This window comes from Diadema antillarum, unplaced genomic scaffold, assembly GCF_040938485.1.
Source record: "Diadema antillarum isolate AM-2024a unplaced genomic scaffold, OU_Dant_1.0 seq00001944_RagTag, whole genome shotgun sequence".
NCBI lineage: Eukaryota > Metazoa > Echinodermata > Echinoidea > Diadematoida > Diadematidae > Diadema > Diadema antillarum.
The window spans coordinates 91,829-118,054 of NW_027272604.1; the positions used below are offsets into that span (position 1 = coordinate 91,829).

General features: G+C 38.6%; 1 protein-coding gene across 1 annotated transcript; it reads right to left on the reverse strand.

Moving 5' to 3' along the window:
• Positions 1-603: 603 nt before the first annotated feature.
• Positions 604-20,750, reverse strand: LOC139713298 (proto-oncogene tyrosine-protein kinase receptor Ret-like; the record flags this gene model as incomplete). The annotated part of the gene is made up of 15 exons (XM_071625042.1): positions 604-681; positions 2,913-3,012; positions 4,627-4,723; positions 5,832-5,943; positions 6,124-6,246; positions 7,174-7,364; positions 8,280-8,393; positions 9,508-9,685; positions 11,706-11,795; positions 12,676-12,938; positions 16,399-16,467; positions 17,687-17,797; positions 18,573-18,881; positions 19,464-19,557; positions 20,569-20,750. Coding segments are annotated over 15 exons (2,111 nt in total), but the record flags the coding sequence as incomplete, so codon positions are not given.
• Positions 20,751-26,226: the final 5,476 nt, after the last annotated feature.

Here is a 26,226-nt window from a genome sequence, read left to right on the forward strand (position 1 = left end):
GGGACGATCTAAAGAGGCAACTGGCAAAGCAAAAGAGCAGGCGCTTCTACTGTTGGGTGTCCACCAGTGCTCCATTTGCAGATGTGTCCTTGTTCACTTATGAAAACTTTATTTAGAGAACTATCAGGACTACATGTAATATAAAGTTTAATTACTGTGGATCGTCTGGAACAGCTGTTAGAGCATGCCGATCTCTCGCGGTTCGTCCAAATCGCAATATTCCACTAAGAGACACATCAATCAGGCACATCGTTGACAAATAAACATGAAAAGCCCCGAAGAAAGACAGAGAATGAAGGAAGGGCACTGGGGAGCTCTGTGTGTTGCCAGATGATATACAGAATGTGGAGATGGGATGACATAAAAGCAGCTCTTTTACTGACAGTTTGGTGGACTTGCTCGCTTCACCTAGCACCCTTGCAGACTGTCAAGGGCAGAGACCCTCGCGTTCGGTCACTGTCAAATAAGGGCAAGTTTAAAAATGAGCTGTGAAAGACTATTGGCGTAATAGGTGTTCTACTGAGTTATCCAATTCTGTCTGGCTTGTTTTCGTGTGCCTTCCGAGGGGACTTGCTAGAACTACCGGCAGGCAGCGCTGATCCGTCACTCGTCGGGTGTGGAATTTCCATCGTACGTGTACTCGTACAGGCGCTCGTCGAAGTCATCCAGGACAAGGTAGTTCTGCAGCACAGAGAAATAAGAAAGTGTGAATGGTAGAAAATTGGACAGATTTCTGCAATGCAGGTATATAATGTTACGCATATTTGACGCATGACATCTGGACTTTTGCATCATAAATTTGAGCTGAAGAAAAACAACAAGATAATTCATAAAAACATGAAAGACACAAGATGATAAAGCGCAATGATGAAGGCTAATCTATCAATTACTAATTTATCAATAAAATAGAAATGTCGCTATGGTGACTGGTATGCCTCCGCCATGATGCATGATTCTCCTTATAGGTCTAGACAGTACATGTGGACAAATGTGTGATTACATTTTCACAAAATTGGCTAAATATTAAAATGACAAGTTTGTCACAAATGTGTTGAATGTTCACCTTCCTTGACCTAGGTTTAATTGGACGAGTAGGAGAGCATGTATGATTTGGGATTTAAGGACTTTAACTTGACTTTGACCAATTCATACGTTTATGCATTGAGTAATTTCCAAGGTATGGAGAAAAAGTGCAATTTCTGTATTGAATAGTAAATTGTTACCATTTTCATCTCGCCTTTGACCCTAAATTCATAAGATAATCACTGTCAGGCCGAACATGCATAAATATGTAGAAAGTTTAAAGATGACTTGAGCCACTTCCAAGATATGAAGGAAAAAACTTAGTTCAGCACTTTCACTTGATCTTTGACCTTTTTACCTTTGAGGCAAAAAAAAAAAATTCCAGAGAATCTCTATTAGGTTATACATGCATACACCAAGTGTAAAAAAAAAATAATCCTGCTGGCATTGCATAAACATGAGGGAAATTGTAAAATTTTGAAGTGTTGCCTTTGACCTTTGACCCCTGACCTTTGACCCCATGAACCCTAAATTGTCTAGAAAATCACTGCCAGTCAGTACATGTATGTTCCATGAAGATACCTCGAACAATTTCAAAGGTACGGAGAAAAAAGTGAAGTTTTAATATTTTTACTTGACCTTTTGACCTTTGACCTCATGACCCCAAATTTTCACCATAGAATCTTAATTGGGTAATACATGATTACAGTAAGTTTCAAGAAAATATCTTGAGATATTGGAGAGATGTGGTGGAAATAGTGAAACTTTATGTATATGACCTTAACCTTTTGACCTTTGCCCTCAAGCATGTGCGCCCAAAAGTTGATCGGCACAACTTCACCCCCCCCCCCCATACACATACATGCCAAGTTTCATTAGGATATAACTCAAAAGGTTTTTTAGTTACGCTTGCCACAAAATTCATTACTGACGGACTAACGGAAGGACGGACGGACAACCTGAAAACATAATGCCTCCGGCACCACTTCGTGGCGGAGGCATAAAAAAATGAAACATAACAAGCAGTTCGGGAGTCTGGTGAAAATGACGCCTATCTAGCAATTCGGAGGACGTTGGTTCGAGTCAAACGCAAGTATGTATGTGGGCTAGTGATTTTTAATCATGGCTATTAATGCGATACTGAAGGATATGTAATCATTTTACATCGACGAAGAAAACAAAAATGGTATTTGTCGGTTAGTTGCAATTGAAGTGTATGTCAATGTATTTCATATTTCAATTTTATTTCCGTATTTTTTGATGGAAAATACAAAGAATATATCCAAATATGATAATACATAATGCTCAGTGTAGATATATGCATTGTACAAAAAAAAAAGAGAACATAGTACGTAACGGTCAATGTGTCAGTTCATTTAAAGTAAAAGAATGCCAAAAAAAAGCACATTACCCTTATATATGATATGCATTTATACATTACTCTGATAGATTCTCTCAGAATCAAGAACATTATTTTGAGAAAGGGCCAATCGCCCAAAAATTTGTGTGTCAAAATAGACTGTTGGAATTGACAGCATGAGTTCTGTAATATTGATTTATATCATTGCACCAATACGTGTACTATTATATACCTATATTTATCTATATCTATATCTATGTATATATATATATATATATATATATATATATATATATGTGTGTGTGTGTGTGTGTGTGTGTGTGTGTGTGCGTGACCACTTACCACATAGGAATTATGACATAATTGTTCAAACATGATGATCTGATTAAAAAATAAAATTGAAGATTGATTAAACGGCACGTCGTGGGATGAAGCAGCAAGAAGGGTCATTGACCTGCAGGATTTTGTCAAAAAGTCATAGGTTGATAATATATACACAGAAATCCCATCCGCGACAATGGACACTAACCCCGGACTCGATGAGAATAGTTTCGAGTCTCGTTCGTAGCTGTTCGAAGGTCGGCCGCTGACTCTGTTCCTCCCTCCAGCACTCCAACATTATGGTGTAGCTACCAGAGAGAGATATAGAGATGATATGAAACTAAGCACATAATCGTTGTCACAGATGCAACAGATTGAAACGCGTCCTGTTTGATGTTATTGATGTGTTTGTTTTTGCTTTTATCTACGAGCACAACAACTTCATTTTACATTTCGGTTTAGTTTCCCCAAAACCAAAAAAAAAAAAAAATTAAAAAAAATGACATACTGGAAAATAGGCACAATTGGTCAAATGAGATATATGCTTTGTAACTTCAATATACATTCACTCAATGGAGGTGGGAGACAGTTCGAACAACTCTGCTCCATCTAAAAAACCCACCACATCTCAAAAATGTTAGTAACATATTACTGCGGGATGCAAAACTTCTCTATATTTCGAATTTACTTCAAATAAATTTCAGAACCACTTAGCCACTAGATTTCCATCCTCCCTAATTTAATGGTAGGTGTGTGTTCATTGAAAGCTTGTATTTTCTTGAAAGACATGAAAGCCGTCATCTCGTCTTATGAGAAAGAACATACCAAATGAAAATATGATATAATTATCAGTACACTTAGCAAACAACATTTACCTAACGAAAATTGGTACTTGATTGTATGATTACTTGATGGCTCTAAAACGAATCTGCAAATGCTCTGAAGTGCTCACTCAGCTCATTTATTTCAATGTTCAAATACAAAAAGCATGATCAAACATGAAATTGAGTGAGTGCGTACATTCGAATGTGAACTTGTGAGCATTGATTTTGGTGCCTTTAAAATCAAAGTTAAGAGCAATAAACTTGAAATTGACCAAAACCACTCTACTGTTTCAATCATGCGACATTGAATGCTTGTAAAATGAAAATGGATGACAATTTCAATATAGATTGAGACAAACCTACGAGATTTTACTTAACTTTGTACAAAGTATCAATGACATTCCAAATGCTCTCTTTAAACATTACAATAGGCCAAACTAATATCATAATAAAAGAATAGACCTTACAAGTTTCCTGTTCACATTTTTTCTTTCTTTTTTATGTTTTACATGATCCCACAGTAAATGACAATTACAATTGTACTTTGTCAGAAGTATGGGGTTGTATGGTAGTAAAAAGATAATTTAAGTTCCATTCAACATATTTTGTACTCAGAATGATAATGTTAAGGTATGACGTCAGTGTGACAGATTTGCATGCTAAAAGAAACGGACATCATTTCAAACTTCCACAATATTGTCTAATTTCTATCCAAAATTTGTGACAATTTTACCGTTCTTGGCATTTGTCCTTCCTCTCAACAAAAGTCAAGTAAGATATTTTTTTCTTCCATTGGCGAGTTTCTGAATGTATCAGTGGAGGCAAAAGACGAGTAAACAGCAACAACCGTAACAACAGAAAACACACACACACACACACACACACACAAAATAAAACTGCCCGCGCACTTATATAATAAATATATATATATACGTAATTAATGTGTTACACAAATATGAAATATGACACGACTGTACACCTGTGTCAGCTCTTTCTATGCCAATTAATGAGTAAAAGTGTTCACGAATTTCACGCACATTCCCAGGAAACAGTAAAATCAATATGACACGCAAATGGTAAGATATAATGTGGACTTACATGTCTTCGCTGCAGTGCTCTGGCCGGGGCATTCTGAAGCCCTTCTGCAAATCCTTGATAAGCTTCTTACTGGGAACACCCGGGTAAGGGTACGAACCTGGAAAGAAGAAAACACACGATTATCATACCTAAGTGATTTGAAGGATTGCGCAGTTGTTGGCTACAGGAATGTAGGCCTGCGTGATGAGATATTTTAGCATGCACTAAATAATTTGGTTTTCAGCTTTGGAGGCGGCATAGGTAGAGATAACTAAAATACAAGTTTTGCAACAATTATAGTTGCATGATTTATATTACCAACTACAAACAGGACTATCAACGAATGTACAATAACTATATTATCACACCTTGACCCCGTTTTATGAAGAGTTAGAATTATTTATATTATTGATTTCAACTGTAAGTCTATGACAGCATGTGTGGTAAGGGAATTTCAAATCGATTTTATCTCTTGATAAAACTGGGGCTAGGTGGACTGCTGCAATGTTTCCTAATTTTGTATCCTGTCGTCTTCCTGGAATTAAAAGCATTTCCATTTTGACACTCTGTTATCTTGTAGACGGCATGATTCTTCTTAGAGTTCATTTCATTCATTCAATTTCCAACGAGCAAGTGTACAATTCCTGGAACAAAATCAATGCAACACTGTAATAAAGGAAAATGTAATAAACTGAAATACAATTTATGTGATTTTTCTGACAATACGAATGAAAATTGTGGGGAATAGAAGAGGCTGCTATAGAGCACAGCTTGTAGTTTGTAGATAACTCATTAACAATCAATATTCATTGTATTTAAATTCATTGTATTTTCTCTCATTACAATGATATATTGATTTCGTGTAATCATATAGGTTCAAATGTCTTCCTGTGATTGTACTTTTGTTAATTGGAAATGAAATAAATGAAAAGAAAACGATATCAAAATAATGTGTGTAAAATATGTTTAGAAATGACAATGTACTCGTTTTGACACATAGCAATACGGTGTACTGTACAGGTTGCTGTATTGCCTGTACTGGTATTGTGAACTATGCTGAATCCATTGCCATATACGTATATCATTCAAAACACTTTCGTAACAACTGACTGTTTTACGTCACAAAACCATAACAAACTGGCACTGAGTACGAGCGAAGTGTCTTTTCTAAAACATTGTAGTTTTGACTGCAAAAGTGTTGCCTGCTTACTTTTAGCTGAACTTACCAATCGTGACAATCTCCCACATAAGAACTCCAAACGACCAGATATCGCTCTGGATTGTGTAGACATTGTCTAATAATGACTCAAGTGCCATCCACCGAATAGGAACCCTTCCCTAGGAAAAAAAAAGAAGAATACCAAGAAATGTGTGATATAATAACATGACACTTCTCCACGTACTTGTGAAATCCGTTCTTGCCACTTCACTTATAGTATAACATAGGAAATGCAAAATGCTCAGTCTCCGAATACAGTTCGTGAGTAGCGTTAAAATACCGACATGTTAGGGTATTACCTGTGTTTTTCTTTGGTACACTCCACCATTCATGACGTCACGCGCTAAGCCGAAATCGGACAGCTTACAGACGCCATCTCTGGACAGCAAGATGTTTCTGGCCGCCAAATCTCTGTGGATGCACTGTGGAGATGAGAGAAAAATAAGATCTTGTTTTCAGAACTAATGACGGTGATCTGGCTCAGTCTGTGGAGCGTCTGCCTCCAGATCCAAGGGACTCGGGTTCGATTCACCGAGTATAAGTGAACAATATGATAATGTTATGTGTAAACAAATCGTCGCCTCTAGTAAGAGGAAAAACTCTGTCCCTCGGGTAGGACCTAAAATGGAGGCGTCGTACGTGTGTCTGTGAGTCACAACTCATGCGCGGAAAAGATCCAGCTTTATTCATTCATCCATCGTAGAGAGCAGGGTACATTAACCCGGTAAAGTGGCCTCACCTCTATATACAGCCAACTGGACCCCATGGACACTGGTAGACGATCAGGTAGGGCAGCTGAATATTGGCTATCTAACCATTTTCTCAGATGGAAATTTGAACAAACAAACTACACTTTCATCATCATTATTCCTCAATTTACACGCGGCTTTCTCAGACTAGATACTATGGGTGTAGGCTGGTATGTGAGGTATTTCCGATTTTTTTATTATGGTACGGATATAATTTATATATCCTATCACCGACAGACGAAGTTTATGGGTACAGGTAAGTATAGTTAGCAGGGTTTGAGGGGACATCTTATAGCTGTGGAAAGGGCGTGCTTTGTTGTGTGTTTGTATGTTCATTTATTCGTACGAGTATTGTTGGACTGTTATATACCCATTCTAGTATCCACGGGCCTTAACGGGGCTGGTGTCACACCAACTCTAGAGGTGAGGCGCAAAGAAGGCGTTCTACTAAAGTCCTACAAGAGTTTTTTGTTGTTTTTTAGACCTTCTCAATCAACCATTCATAAAAGTTCAACCAATCGCTTTTACATATGTCTTGTTACAGTAATTATTGGTGAAAGACAATCGCTATAAAAATAGAAGCCGAAACGTGATAGTCACCATCATTGAAGCGAGATACGCCATTCCATTGGCTATCTCGTATGCATATCGGATAAGGTCCGTCGGCGACAGGGTTGTGCGCATGCTCGTTCTGTGCATCTCAAAGTCCTCCACACGTTGTCTGCTACTGCGCAGATGCGAGAGAAGGTTGCCGTTTGGAAGATATTCCATAATGATGAGAGGAGATTCGTCTAAGAAATAAGAATAGCAAAGCTGAGTGTTAATTTACTTATTTAAAAATTTTTTGAAATAACAGACAATCAAATTTTCGTCATCTATGAAAGGTCAAGATAATTCGAGCACGTGGATAGACAAACCCGTCATGTCACCATCATGACATTAATTGGACAGACGTAGGCCGAAATGATTTAAGGTGATGTCATCATGATCATAATCATTATAGGCCTATCTAATCTTGTATTTGCTTGAGTAATGCAATATGACGACCCTGACGATGTACACACACATAACGCACAGACACACTCAAACACACACACGCACACATACGTACGTATTTTTACGTCATTGTGGCTGGTGAACACCGAGCTGGTGTTAAATTTTCGGTGCTCATTTATGGTGTTAAATTAACACCACCTGGTGTCATTTCCCAATTTTAAACTGTTTTTTTGAAGAGTTTCTTAGTAACTGCACTTCTTGCTGATTTTTAATTTAAACAAGACGATCAAGAATTTTACATTAAAATACAAGATTTTTGAAAAAATGTGAAAATAAATTTTCACCACAGTAACACCAGCTGGTGTGGTCTCTTATTGAAGCTTGACGGGTGTTAAACCACTGATATTAACACCAACAAATATCAAATCAACACCATGTGGTGTCATTTTTTAATCAACACCAGTACAGTGTCAAAATAACACCAGGTACAGTGTCAAATTAACACCACGAAGTGTCAGGTGAACACTTTTCAACACCATCACAGTGCATTTTCAACACCTGTGGGTGTGGTCCTTTATTGAAGTTTGACCGGTGTTAGATTTAACACCCGTGGTGTTAAATGTAACACCGATGTTTTTACAGTGTAGGTACGGATATTGCCAGTTGCTCGCTTCGCTTTGCATGACACTGAAAAGCCCGTGAGTACTCACATCCATCCTTGGTGCAGCAGCCGAAGAGAGTAACAATATTCGGATGTGGCTTCAAAAGCTTCATCACTGCAAGTTCCTTCAACAGATCCTGGTGGTCTAGTCCGGTAGCGTCCTCTGCAACGGGGACAGATATTTCGAATGACGTGAGAAAGAAGTATTGTTACTTCACGTTAGAAATTGGAGCAGAATTTTTCACTGCGTGGAGCATGCTACCTGTCTCTTTAAATCATAATAACGTTCGTGAAGATGCTGGATGACATATCTTTCCCAAATTTTAAGTTCTGTATCTTCCTGTCAATGTGAACCATGATAATTCTTTTGAAATGAATCGTTTATACAGGAATAATAAAAAAAAAGAATACACTCTTGGAGACTGGATTGGCTCCGCTGAATAAAACTAATATAAAAATGGAAAGCTCTTTACATACATTTAAAATGAATCATTCGAGATTACGCGGTATCGGAATAATATGAGGGGAAATATGATTGCTCGTTAAATTTTGACGAATCATTTCTCGTAAAATAATGAAACATAGCATCTGTGGACTTAACCTTTACATTTCGCGTGTCCAAGAGAAGGATACGTTACACAGTTTACCTTACACAGTTTAATTTACAAAATTTTCGAAATTGGTTTCAAAAGGTAACATTTTCAAGGTATCCAAATAAAATCAAAAACTTCACAACAGAAAAAAAAACCTAATGAAGCAGTTTCAGTGGGAGATTGAAGTTCACTTACATTTCCAGTTTTTTTGATCCAAAACATTTAATTCTTAATTCTATTTTTCTCCGTCATTAGGAAATATATATATATATATATATATATATATATATATATACATTTATTAAAATGTCCTGATATTCAATGGGAGAAAATGTACCCGAAATGTAGATGTTTTGATTAAAATGAATATGCTTACATATATATATATATATATATATATATATATATATATAGATAGATAGATAGATATATATATAAACAAAAAATAAACGAAAAACAGAAAAATAAACTAAATGCACCATCAATGATCCGGCAAATTCATCTGGTTTTGCTGTTGGCAAGTTATTACTATGTTAGATTATGTTATGTTAAATTATACATGTCAAATATACACATTATGTTTTTCTTCAGTACAGAAAAAAAAACAAGATCTTATAATTCATTATCACTTATTTTATAGTTGTTGTTACCTTAACAAAACACTGAAGTATTTTTCACTTTTACCTTTTAACATTTTGATAGCCACGACCGTTTTCGCCGACGGTTTGATAATCCCTTCTGCATCTCCGCGGACGACTTTCCCGAAGGAACCCGTACCGATTACCGCCCCGATCACCAGGCGTTCCCGCGGGAACTCGAATTCCTTGCCCATGGATCCAGAGTGAATACCCGAGTCGTAGTGCTGCATGTAAAAACGAAAAATGTTAATGACAGGTAATGCTTTGGCTCTTTTTTCTTTCTTTTTTTCGATTGTTACTCTAATATTCGTGTATAAAGATATGAATATGATACTATTCAACAGTCGATGTACATTAGCATACAAAGACATTGAGATCAGCTTCAGGACAACTTTAATGTTTTCTGCAGGATATAGGAAAGTATGAACATAGAAAGTGAAGAAGAAAAAGAAATCCACACTCAACACTATTTTACATTTCAGGTGCTATTATTAAAAAAAACAACAACACATAATCCCATCCTCGACAATATTCTATACAACATGTGTTCTTATTACCTGCCATAGAATTCTTAATCGCGGTGACAATTATGATAATAATCTTGTTCTGGCATGCAGGGTATCAAGAAACCAACTCGCTAGAATCAGGCAACTTACAGGATTCATCTACATATTAAGCAACGTATTCCAAGTTGAGGGAAGTCGTAATAGGGAAAAGAAACGAAGGTACATACGTAGATCTTTTAAGCATATTAAACAAGTATTTAAAGTGATTCCTCTTAACCAGTTAGTCATCAAGAACAGTCTGAAATGCTTGCTTAACCCTAAAAAGACTGGGGGGGGGCCTAAAAGGCCCCCCTCGACATTTCGCGCGATTACTCTGCAACACGCAATGCTCTCGCCGCGATGCTCTATGACTTTTTTTTTTTCAAGTTTCCCGCACATTTTGACACCAAATTTGTGACGCCCGGGGGTACGATTCTGAAGTTACATAACATTTTGTACATGCATGTGAGGCCGAAAATGGCTCAAAAATGTGATTTTGTGTACAAAGTCAATGCAAATTGAGTTTTTTCACATGGTTCATATAAATATGCTTATTTTTACTCTCAATGGCTAAAATCAATTTGTTTTAGGAGTATTATGCTTCAAAAATGTCTGCCACAAATTTTGTTTAAAAAAAACAACAAAAACAAAAGGCCAAAAAAACAAAGAAATACATAAGAAATTCATGAAATAATAAAATAAATAAGAAATTAATTTTGATACCGAATTTTTTTTTCAAGTGCATTTGCTAAGAATGCCACAAAGAATAATTAGACCAAAAATGAGCACTTTTGGAGCTTTATTTACTGATTTAGATCAAAGAGTCTGATTTCTCGCATAAATTAGCATAATTAATCAAAATAAAATAAAAGAAGACTATTTTGGAAAATTTGAATATACTATCTTGTAGATTACATCGCACACTACCATTGTGCAAATTTTCGCGGCGATCGCGCGATCCACGACCGAAATCTTAAGGGGGGGGCCCTTTAGGCCCCCCCCCCCCAGTCTTTCGAGCTACCAAAATAGCCCAGTCTTTTTAGGGTTAACGTTACCTGACTTATAGAGAAAAAAAATGATCAAAAGTTACTTATTTATCCAAGTATATTTTTAAACTCTGCATGATTATATTCTAATTGATTCGTTTTTCAATTTTAAATGGGAGTGTTGATATTCTCGTCTTGAACATGCAGTTAAAGGGGTGGTATAGTATCGGGTGGGGTGAGAATTCAGCTTTTAGCTTTTTGCGAGATACTTTGAAACCACTGTATGAAATGGAAAAAAGACACAATTCTAAGAGGAATTCAGTGTGTTTTTGATGACAATCGATTTTGAAATGGTCGCCAATTTTAAACACGAACTGAAACACAGCAATCCTGTGGATTGCTTTGGTTTTGATATTCAAGTCAGTTCAAAACCGATTTTCATTTAATAAATTTGAATTCCTTTTAGAATCATTATGCTAGGTCATATTTCATAAGAGGTTTCTCTTTATCTAGAAAAAAAGGCATAAAAAACGTTGAAAACATCAAGACCTATCTCAACCCCAGCTGTACCATCCCTTAGATATTAACCTTCTGTGTGCCACATTCACTTTCTTTCCATAAGTATGTGTATGAAAGTCGTACGTATTTGAGTGGATGGCACAGAGAGGGTTAAAAGAGACTGGCGTGACAGACCCACTGGATGGACAGTCCACCATTATTACCACACTGACTGGTCTCATTTGCAAAGACGAAGACTCGCTGTAGATGGAGCCACTGAACCTGTATAACTCCTCCTCCATTTCCTGCATGTGTGTAGAGACAGAGAAGAGAGAGAGAGACTAAATAAGTCAATTGCTCACAGAGTCGACGGTTCTATTGTGAGGGTTTCAGGGCATGTTAGAAATAGACAAAAAAAGAAATCTTAACTTCATTGCGCATTTAAACGAAGCAAGGCTAATTCAAACCATATGCTTAAATGCAACATTTTTTTTTTCTGTGCTTGTATAGATATGAATATGACAGTCGGACTATTCCAGCAGGTTTCGGATTCGTCATTCAGGACACCGTTTCATGAAAGTTGTCAGCCCTGACAAGTTGTCAGTCTCTGACACTTACCACAGTTACAGTCAGTGACCAGAGCTGCTAAGCCAGTTAAAACCAATTATTTTACTGAAATTGTAAGAGACTGACAACTTGTCAGGGCAGATATTTCGGATGGCGTAAGAAAGAAAGATTGTTACTTAATGTTAGAAATTGAAAATCAAACAGTGTCTAGCTTCACCTCATCGCAATCATAATTCCTTTAACGTCTATTCGGTGTAATCGTAATGTTAAATGAGTCGAAGTCAAGCCTAAAGTAAGAAGACCTTTAGGGTCCTGTTCCATTATCTCACCACTGAAATTCCTAGCCAAAATGTAATAAAAAAAATCGCATAAAATCAAAAGAGATCCAGTCAATCAAATTCATGGATATAAAGGTCGCTACGACGACCAGTGGGCAAAGGTAGGAATTCCATTGGTAGAAAATGCCTTAATGATTATTATTTCTTTTTTCAAGGGCAGTGATGCGCTGGATAAACTCATTAATAAAGGATTATCATATTCTCAGACACAGCAAGGCATTGGTTTGCCTCGCTAGAGGATACATGGGAAAAGGCCAGAACGAGGACGATACACACTTACGTCTGGTGGGTTGCGCTGTCGCCTTTTCTGCCAGCGAAAAAGTGGCATGGACGACGCGAAGAAGATGAGAAGGCCTCCCAGGAACATAGCTAGAATGGCGCCGACGATGATTGGGAACGGCGACATGCCTTTCTTCTTCTTCTTACCACCCTCGGGCAAGGTCGGAAACGGGGTGGACGGACGAGAGCTCTCGGGCCGCCTTGCACGAACTCCTGGGTCCATGTTGGGCGTGGGTCGAGTAGACGGGTTGACCGGTGCACGCGCTAGAGAGTGGTAAAATTACAATATGGTGGAAAACTTTTTAGAAAATCTGACACTTCTTCTTTTTCTTTCCTATTTCATTTGTTTTTAGATATGTGCGCAGCGTACAATATAGGACTATTTTCTCTGTTGCTTAAGATATCACACATTTCTTCTTGTGCACTACGTTTAAGGAATTCGTCATGCTTCTAGTTGATTAAGTTCAAAAAGGTGCAAAATTGGACAGCGAGAAATAAATGGGTAATGGCGTGTGTTATTTTTGTAAAGCAATTCCTCAAAGCGGATGGTCGACACATTAAGAGTTGGTTACTTCTAGTTGCTATATCAACTATTACGAAACATGCATCTACCAATGAAGGTACAGATATTAATCAGCTAGAATTCACTAGACTCTTTGCTTATGGACAAAGGGTGTAGGCCTGCCGTACTTTTTTTTTTTAGACACTGATTATGAAGATTATGAATATACAACATTTTGTCCCACTCAAAGACGCATTAAAAGTAAATACGAAAAAGACCTGGAAATTCACGAACACTGAAAACAGGACACAATGTAAGCATGTGATATTCACCTAAGTCTATCATGTTACTCTGTATATTGAGACTAAACTTTCAAGAAAGAATTCTCACAAAATGTCAAAGGCTCTGTAATCAGAGGTGTACATTATACAAACAAAAGATGATCCAAGACATGAACAAGATAAGCTTTTGTTTTTCTTAGGAGAATGATGGTCGTTGTCAAATAGTAAATAAAATGAAATTGAGAAAGTGACCCAAAAATATGTACCAGGGGTAGGGTAAGAGGCTGGAGCAATTGACGTTCGAGCCGGGCGGGCGGGGCTTAAGGCGGGAGTCGAGGTCCCTGTGGGCATAACAGGTGCACTGGGACCTGCTGCTGAACAGGAAATATGAAAATCGATTCCTTCAAATTGATGGATAATATTGGGCAGTGTTTAAGCATATTTGCACTTACAAGCGCTGCCATCTTCACACATTATTGATTGGTTTTAACTTCCTTTTGCTTGTTCCTGGCACTATTCATTTGCCGTCTTTAATCGAGTTATGGTTTAGTTGGTGATGGAACTGATGTTCATGACTACACACTTATAACATACGGAAGAGGCAACCCGGAAAAAGTTACGGAAATGGATGGGACACTTGATTTAAGTTGTTAGATACATAAACGGAAAGATGTTAGCAAGTGCACCAAAAGCAAAGTTTGTTCGTAAACTTGCATGCAGGGCGGTGAATGCAAAAAGTAGGAATGTAGAGACTGAAGCGATTTGATACAAGCGGGACTTGGGCGTAACGCAGGCAGGTAATTCTGTCAGGAGCTTGAAGCGTCAAAGCGCAGAAACACAACCAAATCCAAAATACACTGGCACTTAAGCACACGCACATACACGCACATAAACACAGGTACGCGCAGTCACAAGCGCGTTGGAAATAATCTCTTCCATTTGAAAAATCACGTTGTCTTTTCTTCTTGCCTTCGTCGTATAGGAATGCAACATTTGGATAACCATTTTTTTTTTCGGGACGATTGCGTGTTTTCATGCTCCATACTAAGTAATTATGACTAGAAATACTATAGTACACAAACCAGAACAGTGGTCTGGACGTCTTTGTATAGATTTTGCATTTTTGTCTGTGCGTCACTTAAGGTAGGCGCGAGTTTGTTTGTCGCTAACGCTGAGTCGATGCTGCAGTTCTAATCGTAATTGACTCTTTAATGGTCAGACATAAGTTTACTAGTAATGCTCTCTAAGTATCATGCTGACTATTAGTAAATTGTTGTATCAAGATACTTTGAAACATGGTTTCACACTGTGAAATACACCTAAAGCATTTACAGTGTATTTAGATTATCTTTAGTATGATATATGAATATATCCACAAATCTAATTGCTGACTGACCTGTATATACGTGTATTGAACGATTTGCATTTTCTATTTCTTTTCTCTTTTTTTGGTTGTTTTTATAGCCAATATCTAGGCGTTTACAGGGGCTCCTGGCTATGAATACTGTTTCTTTTTTATCATAATTCTGAAATGATGGCACATAAAGCCATTACTACTTTTTTTTTTAGCAAACGACAAAGTATCCTGTTGTCTTCTATAATATTGTCGACAAAACGAGTTACTGCTGTCGTGCGTCTATTATCTATACCAAGGTTCGACATTATATCTTTGTTGCTGTTGTTGTTGTTGTTGTCTTGAGGCACGCTTGGGCCAAGAAAATTACCGAATTTCATGTAATTAGTGACTTGACAATGAAATTTTGTGCCACGAAAAAAGAAAAAATAATTAAAATTACATCAAAATAATGAAATAAATCATGATGATCCCACAAAAAAAAATGGCAGATATTGTAAAAGTGCTTCAAATATCACGTACTGTGACTAAAAAGTCAGAAATTTATATAAAAACATTTCACTAAACATTAGGATAATGAGAAAATTGGCTGGGCTTCATATACCACATTTTATACTGTGACTAGGTTCACTTGATTTAACATATTCATGATATGAGAGATGAGATATGAGCATGAATTTCCCATATCAGTTAAATCATTATATTTAACACAGCTATACACCTAGTTCTATTATTGGACCAAAAAAAAAAAAAATGCCGTGAGCAAAAATAAGAACAGTTCGACCGAATTTTGCCAAGAAGACTAGCAGCGATCAGGCAACCCTGGTCGCAGCAGCTAGACGAAACACGTGCAGTTACAGGGGCTGATCCAGGAATTCCGTAAAGAGGGAGTAGATGCCTTTACAAAAAGGGAAGGGACAAACAACCCCCCCCCCCCCTCGATTTTTCTTTTTATATCTTTTGTTGAAACAAACAAAAAAATAAAGCATGGCTCCGCCACCGCAGTTATCAAGCACCAAGCAGCCAGTTATTCGCCCGTATTTTCTATGAAAAAAAGAGACACGAAAACAATGTCCACACTCACAAATATCTCATGGCCTAATTGGTCTACATGATATTAAAAGAGACAGAGAGAGAGAGAAAGAGAGAGACAGGTGGCCCAACATTTATTTCTGGTGGACCCTGGCTACTGGGCCACCGATTTCTAAGATTGAAGCATTCTGATTGATGACATAATGTAAGTATGTTTGAGTCTTTCTGCGGTCCATGAAATGAAAAAAAAAATGATATCTTAAAACAAACAGAAAAATGAAGGCCATCTGTTGCAACCTGGGTTATAAATACAACTGATTTAAGCGAGTCATTTGTTTGTTGTAGAATTTTTGTTTTTCTCATTCTCTTCCTAGGTCGACTGGGAAATATATTTTTTTTTTTTCAAGAGACTGTGCTTCCGATTTGACCCTTCTGAGACTGCACATAAATGCAAAATAATTCTACGCAAACAGAACAAACAAAAAATGGTGCCGCGTTTGTATAATCCGCGCGAACGGAGAATACTGTATACAAAGATCGAGGAGAGGAATATACCCGTAGAGAGGAGGGGGACGGCTAATGGCTTAGTGCGTCGCTGTATCTTGCTGACACTTTGTGATGAAGCTAGAGAAAAGAACAAAGGAGATTCACAGATGTCAAATTCAAAGTTCTCACGGTGATTACATTAAAGGCCGCGTCCTACACTTGTCTCTGCCGCATCAATAAAGGCCTCGGCGATTTCAATGACATTCTTTCTCGTTTTGATCCAAACATGATCCAAACATACAAACATGAAAAGAAAAAACAAAAACAAAAACAAAGCAATCCATTCACCGGAGTAAAGTGAGACAGGATTAGGTTTTCTATTAGCATGCTATTACGACATCATATAAATCAGGAGATCGTTAAACATTTTCACAAACACAAGACAATGGAACACATGGGTAGTGGGGTTGTATTCCTAAATTTCTAAAGAAATGGGAAGGGCATGTACATTTCACATTCAGTGCCATTACAGATTCACTCTTGATGTTGACGAATTCGGGTAATATTGAAGTGAATCTATATTTGTATGTATATTATTCAAAGAGGGCTGACAACGTGGAGAGCTTTAATCATTTTTAAAACATAGGATTATTCAGGTAAAGTAAGCAGATTATTTCTAATCTTTGTAATACTTTGGTCTTCCTATTCGACCGCAAAACTCTACACTATAAGAAATTTAGGGTTCACAGTCTATATTAGCATGCTGTAAGAAGATTAGTTCAGCAAGTAGAACCAAATGGTAGGCATGCAGAACAACATATATGAAGAGTGTAATCGCAAATTGGGCTAACCCATTCTCAAATATCTTAAAGGAAGTCTGATAGAGCAAAATAAAAGCGTTCAAGTGATGCCTCACTTCTTACACAACAAGGAATATGCTTGAAATTGTGATCAGAAACATTTCATACTCTCTTTGTTTTTCTTAATTTGTTTTTAGCAGCTTTGATAGCAAATGCTTCAACCTCTATCGAGAATGGAGCTAACTCGTTTTGCGACCAAACCCCTTATATCATATTATACATCTATCTGAATATCTTTTCTTCCTCTCCATATTGAGACAAGGACACACAGAAACGAACACCGATTGTGTCTTTGTTCTTTGGAACACCATGCGAGATGTTTCATAGCTCAGAGCAGTACGACAACTTTAGAAAACATTAGAAGGCGAATTTAAGAACAAAGCTGAGGCAGGGATAAAGTGTAAAGTGAATTATATGAAGACAAAGATATGAACAAAGCTGGGAATCGGAAAAGAATTAGAACAACGGGTTACATCTGTTATTTCCTGTAAACTCACCTGTACTGACTTGAATTTCTGAGAAATTGCCTACTCCGACTTCGTTTCCTGCAGCCACGCGGACGGCATAAGTCTTCCCAGGGTGTAACCCCGTAAGCTCGATATTTGACCCTGCAAGGCATGACGGTTTTAATAAGAGTGAGTTTAGGCCATATTGCTTTTCATCAAAATCTGCTGTTTCGTCTTTGCACAAACCCTAAGTATGTGGAACACTTTAAAGTTTGTTATCAGCACAGAATTACACACACGCGCGCGCGCGCGCTAACACTCACACACTGTTCGCACGAATAATATGATATTTTCTCTGTGGTATGTGAGTGCATTGTTGCAGCTTCGAATGTTTATATTGATATTTGCATTCACAATCCACTAAACTGTGTAAAATAAATGTAGTGTCAGTTTCTTTGAATAATATAAAAGTTTGTGTGATTATTAATAGTATTGTTTTACATGCATCTACTGTACCGAGCAGTCCACATCATGGTTTGCTTGCATTTCTATACGTGTCCGTTATTGAACTTGCCAGAAGAAAATAATGTTCAGTAAGATTGGCCAATCAGTAGCCTTCTGGGTCAAAGTAAACCATATACTATAAGGACTACGGCAACAATGCATGTGCATACTCACATACGTATAAGATTATATTTTGTGTGTATATGAATTTTGATTATACATGCTAAAGATATGAGGTATGAGACGGACGTAGCTCTATATTTTTGCTCCCTTATGTCAATGATTACATCATCATACTATTATTATCATAATTATATAGGCAGCCTATCATAATTTATAAAAAAGGGACTAGTATCATGGCCTACACTTTAACATAGGACGCTGCGCATGTTCAGGTCGGAATCAATTTCTCATGCTTTCATAGTCTGAGTACCTATATTAAAACGTCGAGAGTTTTCCTGCCGTGCGACGTAAGGTTGTTGATTTTGCTGCCTCAGTTGTTGCTCTTGGAATGTATTTCCCGACGAAGCCGGCTGCCGCTCTGTATGCCCCGGCTGGCGCTGCTGTCCCCCTTGGAGCGGCGAATCCGTCCGTAGATTTACTGGGGCGGTCTCTTGGTATACCACGTGATAGAAGAGCACGGGAAATCCCCGAATCTCAGTGGATGGTGGTTCCACGATGATCTGTACTGAGGTCTGGGAAATGGCCCCCGTGCGCACGCGCAGTGGAGCTGATGGTGGCCCTGCCGAAAGGATTTTGCATTTATAACGGTGTTTCTTCTTCTTCTTTTTTCATTTTCAGGATGAAGAGATTATAAAGATATTGGCATGATCGGAAATACCGCCTTTTTATGAACTACTTTGTGGCTAGCATAGATTTTCTTTCGCTCATGATTTTCGCGTTGGATTTCGTGTTTTCATCAACAGTCCCTTCAATTTACATGGAACATCAATAAGGAATGATACAAACATCAAAGTGTGGCAATAGAAAAAAGTTCTTGCACGGCACGCATCCTGTCATGTTCGCAACGACCCTTTTATAATGTTGACGAAGAATGTTCTAGTTGCAACCCTACTCTTGAATTTCAACACGTCTTCCGTGAGATTCTGGTTTAACACCATTAATCTCGCACGTCAGCACTTGTATTACGATATAGGCAGTGGACTGAAATAATGATATTTTTTTTTTATGTTCACGTGCAAGTAATTCAGTGTCTCTCAGCCTGCAATTATCATCTGCCACGTGCTGCATGATGTGTATGTAAATGAGAGTCATATCGGGAAGACAAGTTTGTTGTGTAGTAAATATGTGATAAGCGACTCACGTGCTCTTCTTAAAGTGATGGCGTGACTGCTCCTTCCAAGCTTGTTCGAGGCGTGGCAACGGTACGTCCCAAAGTCTGTGGCAAGTGGAGTTAGCTGCTCGCATTTGCAAATAAATGAATAAAGAAATAAATGTACTATGAATAGATAAATTAAATAATGATTAAATATACATAAGCACATACATACACATAACAAAATAAATCAATAAACCAATAACAAAAAGACGAGTGTAAGTCAACCAAAGAAGTATTTTTACTAAAGTTGACTTAATCAATGATGGTACTCCGTCCATCTTCGCCAATGCTACTAAATTTAGCCAATTATCTCCACCTGTAAATAAAATTGATCCAAACGTATAATTACAAATCACAAATCATAAATTTTGTATATAGGACATTAAGATGAACATGATGTTTTCTTTTCACTGGAGTGTTTCCCTATGTTACTCAGAAAATTCAAGAGGATTGTAAGGGAGACAGAAACAAAACAAACAAAATCTGGCACAACTGAACAGTATCTCCTCAGACCCCCAGGGGAAATGAGACAGAAAAAACCCTGAGCAAAATAGGCATGATTGGTGTCATCTTCAGCTGTTATCTCCTTCTTATAAAGAGAGGTGTAATAAGCGACTTGCTATTGTGTCATTGGCATTCATACATGTAGGAAAGGTGTGACATAGTGCAGGTATGCCGTTGGTTGCCTGTCATTTTATCCTTTTCAGTGGCAATCAGATTCAAATAAATTATTGACATATTATTACTATGGTCAAGGAAACAATTGCTAAGCTATAATTGTGATTGATTAATTGATTGAGTGATTGAGTGAGTTAGTGAGTGAATGAGTGATGATTGATTGATTGATTGATTGATTGATTGATTGATTGGTTAATTGATCGATCGATTGAGAAGGACCTTTTTCACCGAATTCGTATCAGGATCACTATGATTAACAGATTTTTAAAAGACAGGAATGTCTACAGCAAAATTTGTTTTAAATCATGTGACTCCGGAGTGATTCAAGTTTTTGCCTGTTTCTTTGTCTGTGTGTCTGTCTGTCTGCTTGTTGATTTAGTAATTTTATATTTTGTTGTTGTTTGTTGTTTACCGACAGTGTGCTGATCCCATCCAAATACTTCCGTTTCGCCCGGCGGGTCACAGACCTTCCGTTCAGCGTCCAGGTAATAAAGGGAGGGGGAAAGCCGCTCCACGCGCACGTCAAGTTGACGGCACGAGTCTGCAAGCCATATACTTGGCTGTCTGACAGTGATGGGTTGAGGAACGGAGCATCTGCGTGGACAAGAACAAAATGGTATGATGATAGAAAATAACGAATGAAGAAAACTTTGGACTCTTAGTGCGAATATAGAGCAAGGATTACAAAAGAACATCTCGTCTTTATAAAATTATTCAAGTATACACCTAACTTGCGTATTATACTACACTCAAATTATTCAAATTAGATACACGAACATTTACTACTACTACTACTACTACTACTACTATACACTACTAATTCGAGGAGCTTTAAGCCTATGCCAACTCGGGTTCCATAAACGAAGTTGCATCTCCAAACCTATCTATTATCTAGCATGGCTGTCCTCAGTTCATTAATGCCATCAAGGCCGGTGTCCTTCTTCAGTACACTGAAGAAAGGGGCCCTACTTCTTCCTCTTTTTGCAAGAGTATAAAACTGTGGTAAGACTGATCATTGGTATGTTGATCCCACTCCCTGAAAAGAAACCCTTTCCCTTTACTAAACTTCATTTTCAAAGAATGGCAAGCATGAAATCCAATCTTCATCCCACACATATTGTGAGAAGGCAATATTCTACACTTTTGTACATGTGGATGGATGCATATTCAATTCATATTCAATTCAATTCAATTCAATTCAATTCAATTCAATTCAATTCAATTCAATTCAATTCAATAGTTTATTTAATTGAATTAAATAGTTTATGCATAGATGCATACGACGAGTTATTGCTAGGTTGTAAGAGTTATAGCTTCTCTTCTACAGCTGTAGCTACAATAATTAGGTTTGATATATTTTGTGTGAATAGGAATTGTTAGGGTGTGAGAGTATATTATGCATTTTTGCCAGTACATGTTTTATCAAATCCCTCAGATGTGTCACCATGTAAATTATTTTTACATAGTCTCAAAAAAAGGAATGCCATCCCTATGAAACAAAGCATAAGGATAAACTGGTATCACATATGTGCATAATAATGATCATTTTTAAGAAGAGTCTCATAGTCCGATGTAGGTAGCTAGTGATGTTTGTTTGTGCGACTGCAGAAAACCAGTTCAAAGCTCAGTCAGGACTCGCTGGACCCGTGGGTAACAGGTCTGATATTGACCGCAAATGCAAGCTAAAAATAACGTTAACGTTATCCCCCTCCCAAACCCCCAGAAAGGAGGAGAACTGCATAATGGGGTGGAAATGAGGAATCTGCCGGACATGCCCACGGAAGATGGATATAGATTCTTTCCTATTCGTTTATTAGTCTGTGTAACGCGTTGTATAAACTAAATCTTCCATCAAATTGATTCATCCCTTGAAGAAAAAGCAGCATTAATATTTTTTTCAGGAGTATACTTATTATCATAGCTATGATAATTGCATGGCGTGCAGTGTCGGGATTACACGCACACTAAAAAAAAAAAAAAACAGTTTAAACTCCTCGATATGATTTACACTTTAGAGGTTTGAAACCATCTGAAATCCAGGCGATACCGATAATAATGTAGGTGCAGATCCAAAAAGAAAGAAAAAAGAAAGAAAGAAAAACCGTATTCCTCATCATGAAGAATAAACCTAAATGCCAAATCATTTCAAATACAGTGTTGATATGTGTACAAATTGCCCCCTATAAAAAACATATATGGTTATTATTTATTTATACATGTATAATATAGACATACATATTAAGATAGAACAAAAACTTCAATCAAGCAGACATAACTTAATGCAGCTCAATGAATAGCTTTGCCCATATGTATTTCCCCCAGTGAGAGTATCTTCAATAATGTGTTGTCTTGGTTTTTGCGATGAATCTACGTGAATGAGATAACACCTCTTGTGAAACAGATAAATATATCTTATGTAACTCTTTATAATCTTTCGCTTATTAACATGTGCGTCAATAACGACAGTGTAATGGAGGTAGGCGCTTGATGGTTAACCCATAACTGTGCTGTTGTTTGTTTGTTTGTTTGTTTGTTTGTTTGTTTGTTTGTTTGTTTGTTTGTTTGTTTAAACGTATCCCGCAGTGACACGTAATCATAGTCTTCCCGCATAAACAGAACTGGTTACAACTGGCGTGACTATTCAGATTTATGCTATAAAGCTGGAGAAAACAATTGACCAATAGCTCCTGAGTCGACATTAAGAGAGGGGGAGGAGGAGGGGAGGGGGAGGGGAAGGAGAAGGGCGGAGAAAATGCGGCTGTAGGCATACAATGGAATTATAAGCTGCAACTTCCTCCCATTCGGTTCAGCTCTTGGCTTTATCGAAGCAGTGTGACTTTGCGAAATGTCCACAATTTAAATATAGGCCTAGTGCACTGAGGAAATGTATTCCTTCTTCCATCACAAACGTTTTACATCTCATGATTTGCCGTTGTTAGTTACATCTCCATTCTGTTAGTATGTATACTCGTTTATTCGCATTTTAATATTTCGGGATGTTTACGTAAGTTCACTTTGTAACTATACAAAAAACAGAAACTTTCGGGAATAGTGTGGTTTGTGTATCGTTTTGTTATGATTTGCGCTATTCATTTCAAACATGGCATAAGGTATAACAGTACAATCTTTTGTCATTTGAGCAATATCCTCGTCTCATAATTATGTTTGTTTCAATTGTAGAATTATCAGAATTTACTAAATCGCTGAGAAAATAACTGATCCTTTAATTGACAGCCCGATTCAGAATAATAAAGCTATTCCCTGAAAGTGAAAGATTTGTGTATATTATTATAAAAAACCTCCCTATTAATCAATTAAAACAATGAATGTAACCAGTTTCACATAGATTACAGTATACATCTTAACTTGCCATTCAGTGAGAGTATGATGGCAATTTTCCCTTCAATACTACCCCACGACATAATGACTTAAAGCACGCGCCTAGCATTATCTCGCACAAAAATCTGTGAAAAGTGAGAATGATGATTCAACAACAGCTATCGGATTCTTTGCCAAATTATCGTGTAGCTAGCCAAATAAGACTATTTCGTGCGAATTCTAACTTCAAATTCATTTGTAATTGATGACAAGAACGCTGTTTCACGGCGGCAGGTTTGACCCCCAATAACTTTTGCAGGTTTTGTCTATGATTTACAGAAGCTTCGGGTGAAAATATAAACCAAGCTGATGGAAGATAACTCCTGTCACGATTAGCTTCCTTGTGAAGTCAGACAGACTGGGTATAGTGTTGCACACACGACAGGAAATGAACTGAACAAGACCATTCAGACTATTTCAACCTCGACATGCTTGTTATGACTGTGAAACGTGACGGAATTAAATTCTTGTTAATAATGTTCATGAAGTTTAAGTGCTAAGAGACAGGCAAGGAATCAACGGATGAGACAGAGAGAGAGAGAGAAAGAGAGAGTGAGAGAGAGAGAGGGAGGGAGATAAAAGAACAAAATAATAATGAAGAAGAAGAAGAAGAAACGAGAGAGGGTAAACAGCATTCCAATGGAGTAACCAAGCGAGAGATTATTTCTGAATATTCATTCGGTAGGGCAGCAAAAGTCTCGATTTTTCTTCACGTACGCATAGTTCTGCGCTGCTTCGTATTGTGTGTGGTCACCACAGAACTCGTGTGTAGAATTCTGTGGTGCTCACACAGCGATGCTGTGTGTTTTGGGTAGGTGTGTGTAGGTGTACGCGTGTACAAATCGTCTGTGTACTGTATATAGCTGTCTGCACGCAGGTGGATGCGTGCACCAACCGCGATCTGAACTTGAAGGCCGTGTCACACCAGCCTTGCGTGCGACTTGCAAAGAACAATTTTGACTACCCGGAGGTCCCCGTAGATGATCCTCACATGACAGTACCTAGCATGTATCTCAAAAGTAGACGCCCGGAGGTGCGCACGCATATTTTTTTACCCGCAACCGTGTTTAGGCCCTGTCATACCTATCCGGGCAAGCTACTCGGGCTTGTTACGTGTAGGGATTTTCTAGCATACCGGACATTCCTGAGGGCGGAAAAGGATTTGTGCGAGTCAGCGCATGTGTCTTACTTGCTGGACGCGTTATACTTGCGAGTATACTGTGTGACCTTTGTACCAGTCGCGTGGGGGCTGACAACTCAGTGAAGGAATTCCTCTAATGGAATGGCTGAAATCTCACAGAATTTCATTAAGGCCGTGTCACACCAGCCTTGCGTGCGACTTGCAAAGAACAATTTTGACTGCCCGGAGGTCCCCGTAGATATCCGCACATGACAGTACCTAGCATGTATCTCGAAAGTAGTCGCCCGGAGGTGCGCACGCATATTTTTTTTACCCGCAACCGTGTTTAGGCCCTGTCACACCTTTCCGGGCAAGCTACTCGGGCTTGTTACGTGTAGAGATTTTCTAGCATACCGGACATTCCTGAGGGCGGAAAAGGATTTGTGCGAGTCAGCGCATGTGTCTTACTTGCTGGACGCGTTCTACTTGCGAGTAAACTGTGTGACCTTTGTACCAGTCGCGTGGGGGCTGACAAATTTAATAGTGAAGGAATTCCTCTAATGGAATGGCTGAAATCTCACAGAATTTCATTATCTTGGCTGCATACGGGACTGCGAAGTACCTGCGTGGGAATTGCCTGGGAAGTACTGCCGCTAAGGGTCTCCTACTGGCGTTCTGCGTGGACCTCTACGGGCATTCCCGCGACTCACCCGGAAAAAGTTTTGGTCATGCTCAAAACTTGGCTGCGGTTAAATCGGACTTGCGTGAGCACCTCCGGGCAACTACGCGCTAGATACTGCCAGGTGCGGACCAACTGCGGAGAGCTCCTTGGAGTAAATTTGTTTCCCCGCAAGTCAAGCCGCAGAAGTTCCCCCGTACGGTATGACAAGGCATGAATGAAAATTGCAAACATTCTCGTTCGCCCGCTGAAAATCTTCTACGTGCTGGAAACTACCTCCTCGCCACAAGCCCGCGTTATGGTGTGACACGGCCTTTATCTTGGCTGCATACGGGACTGCGAAGTACCTGCGGGGGAATTGCCTCGGAAGTACTGCCGCTAAGGGTCTCCTACTGGCGTTCTGCGTGGACCTCTACGGGCATTCCCGCGACTCACCCGGAAAAAGTTTTGGTCATGCTCAAAACTTGGCTGCGGTTAAATCGGACTTGCGTGAGCACCTCCGGGCAACTACGCGCTAGATACTGCCAGGTGCGGACCAACTGCGGAGAGCTCCTTGGAGTAAATTTGTTTCCCCGCAAGTCAAGCCGCAGAAGTTCCCCCGTACGGTATGACAAGGCATGAATGAAAATTGCAAACATTCTCGTTCGCCCGCTGAAAATCTTCTACGTGCTGGAAACTACCTCCTCGCCACAAGCCCGCGTTATGGTGTGACACGGCCTTTATCTTGGCTGCATACGGGACTGCGAAGTACCTGCGGGGGAATTGCCTCGGAAGTACTGCCGCTAAGGGTCTCCTACTGGCGTTCTGCGTGGACCTCTACGGGCATTCCCGCGACTCACCCGGAAAAAGTTTTGGTCATGCTCAAAACTTGGCTGCGGTTAAATCGGACTTGC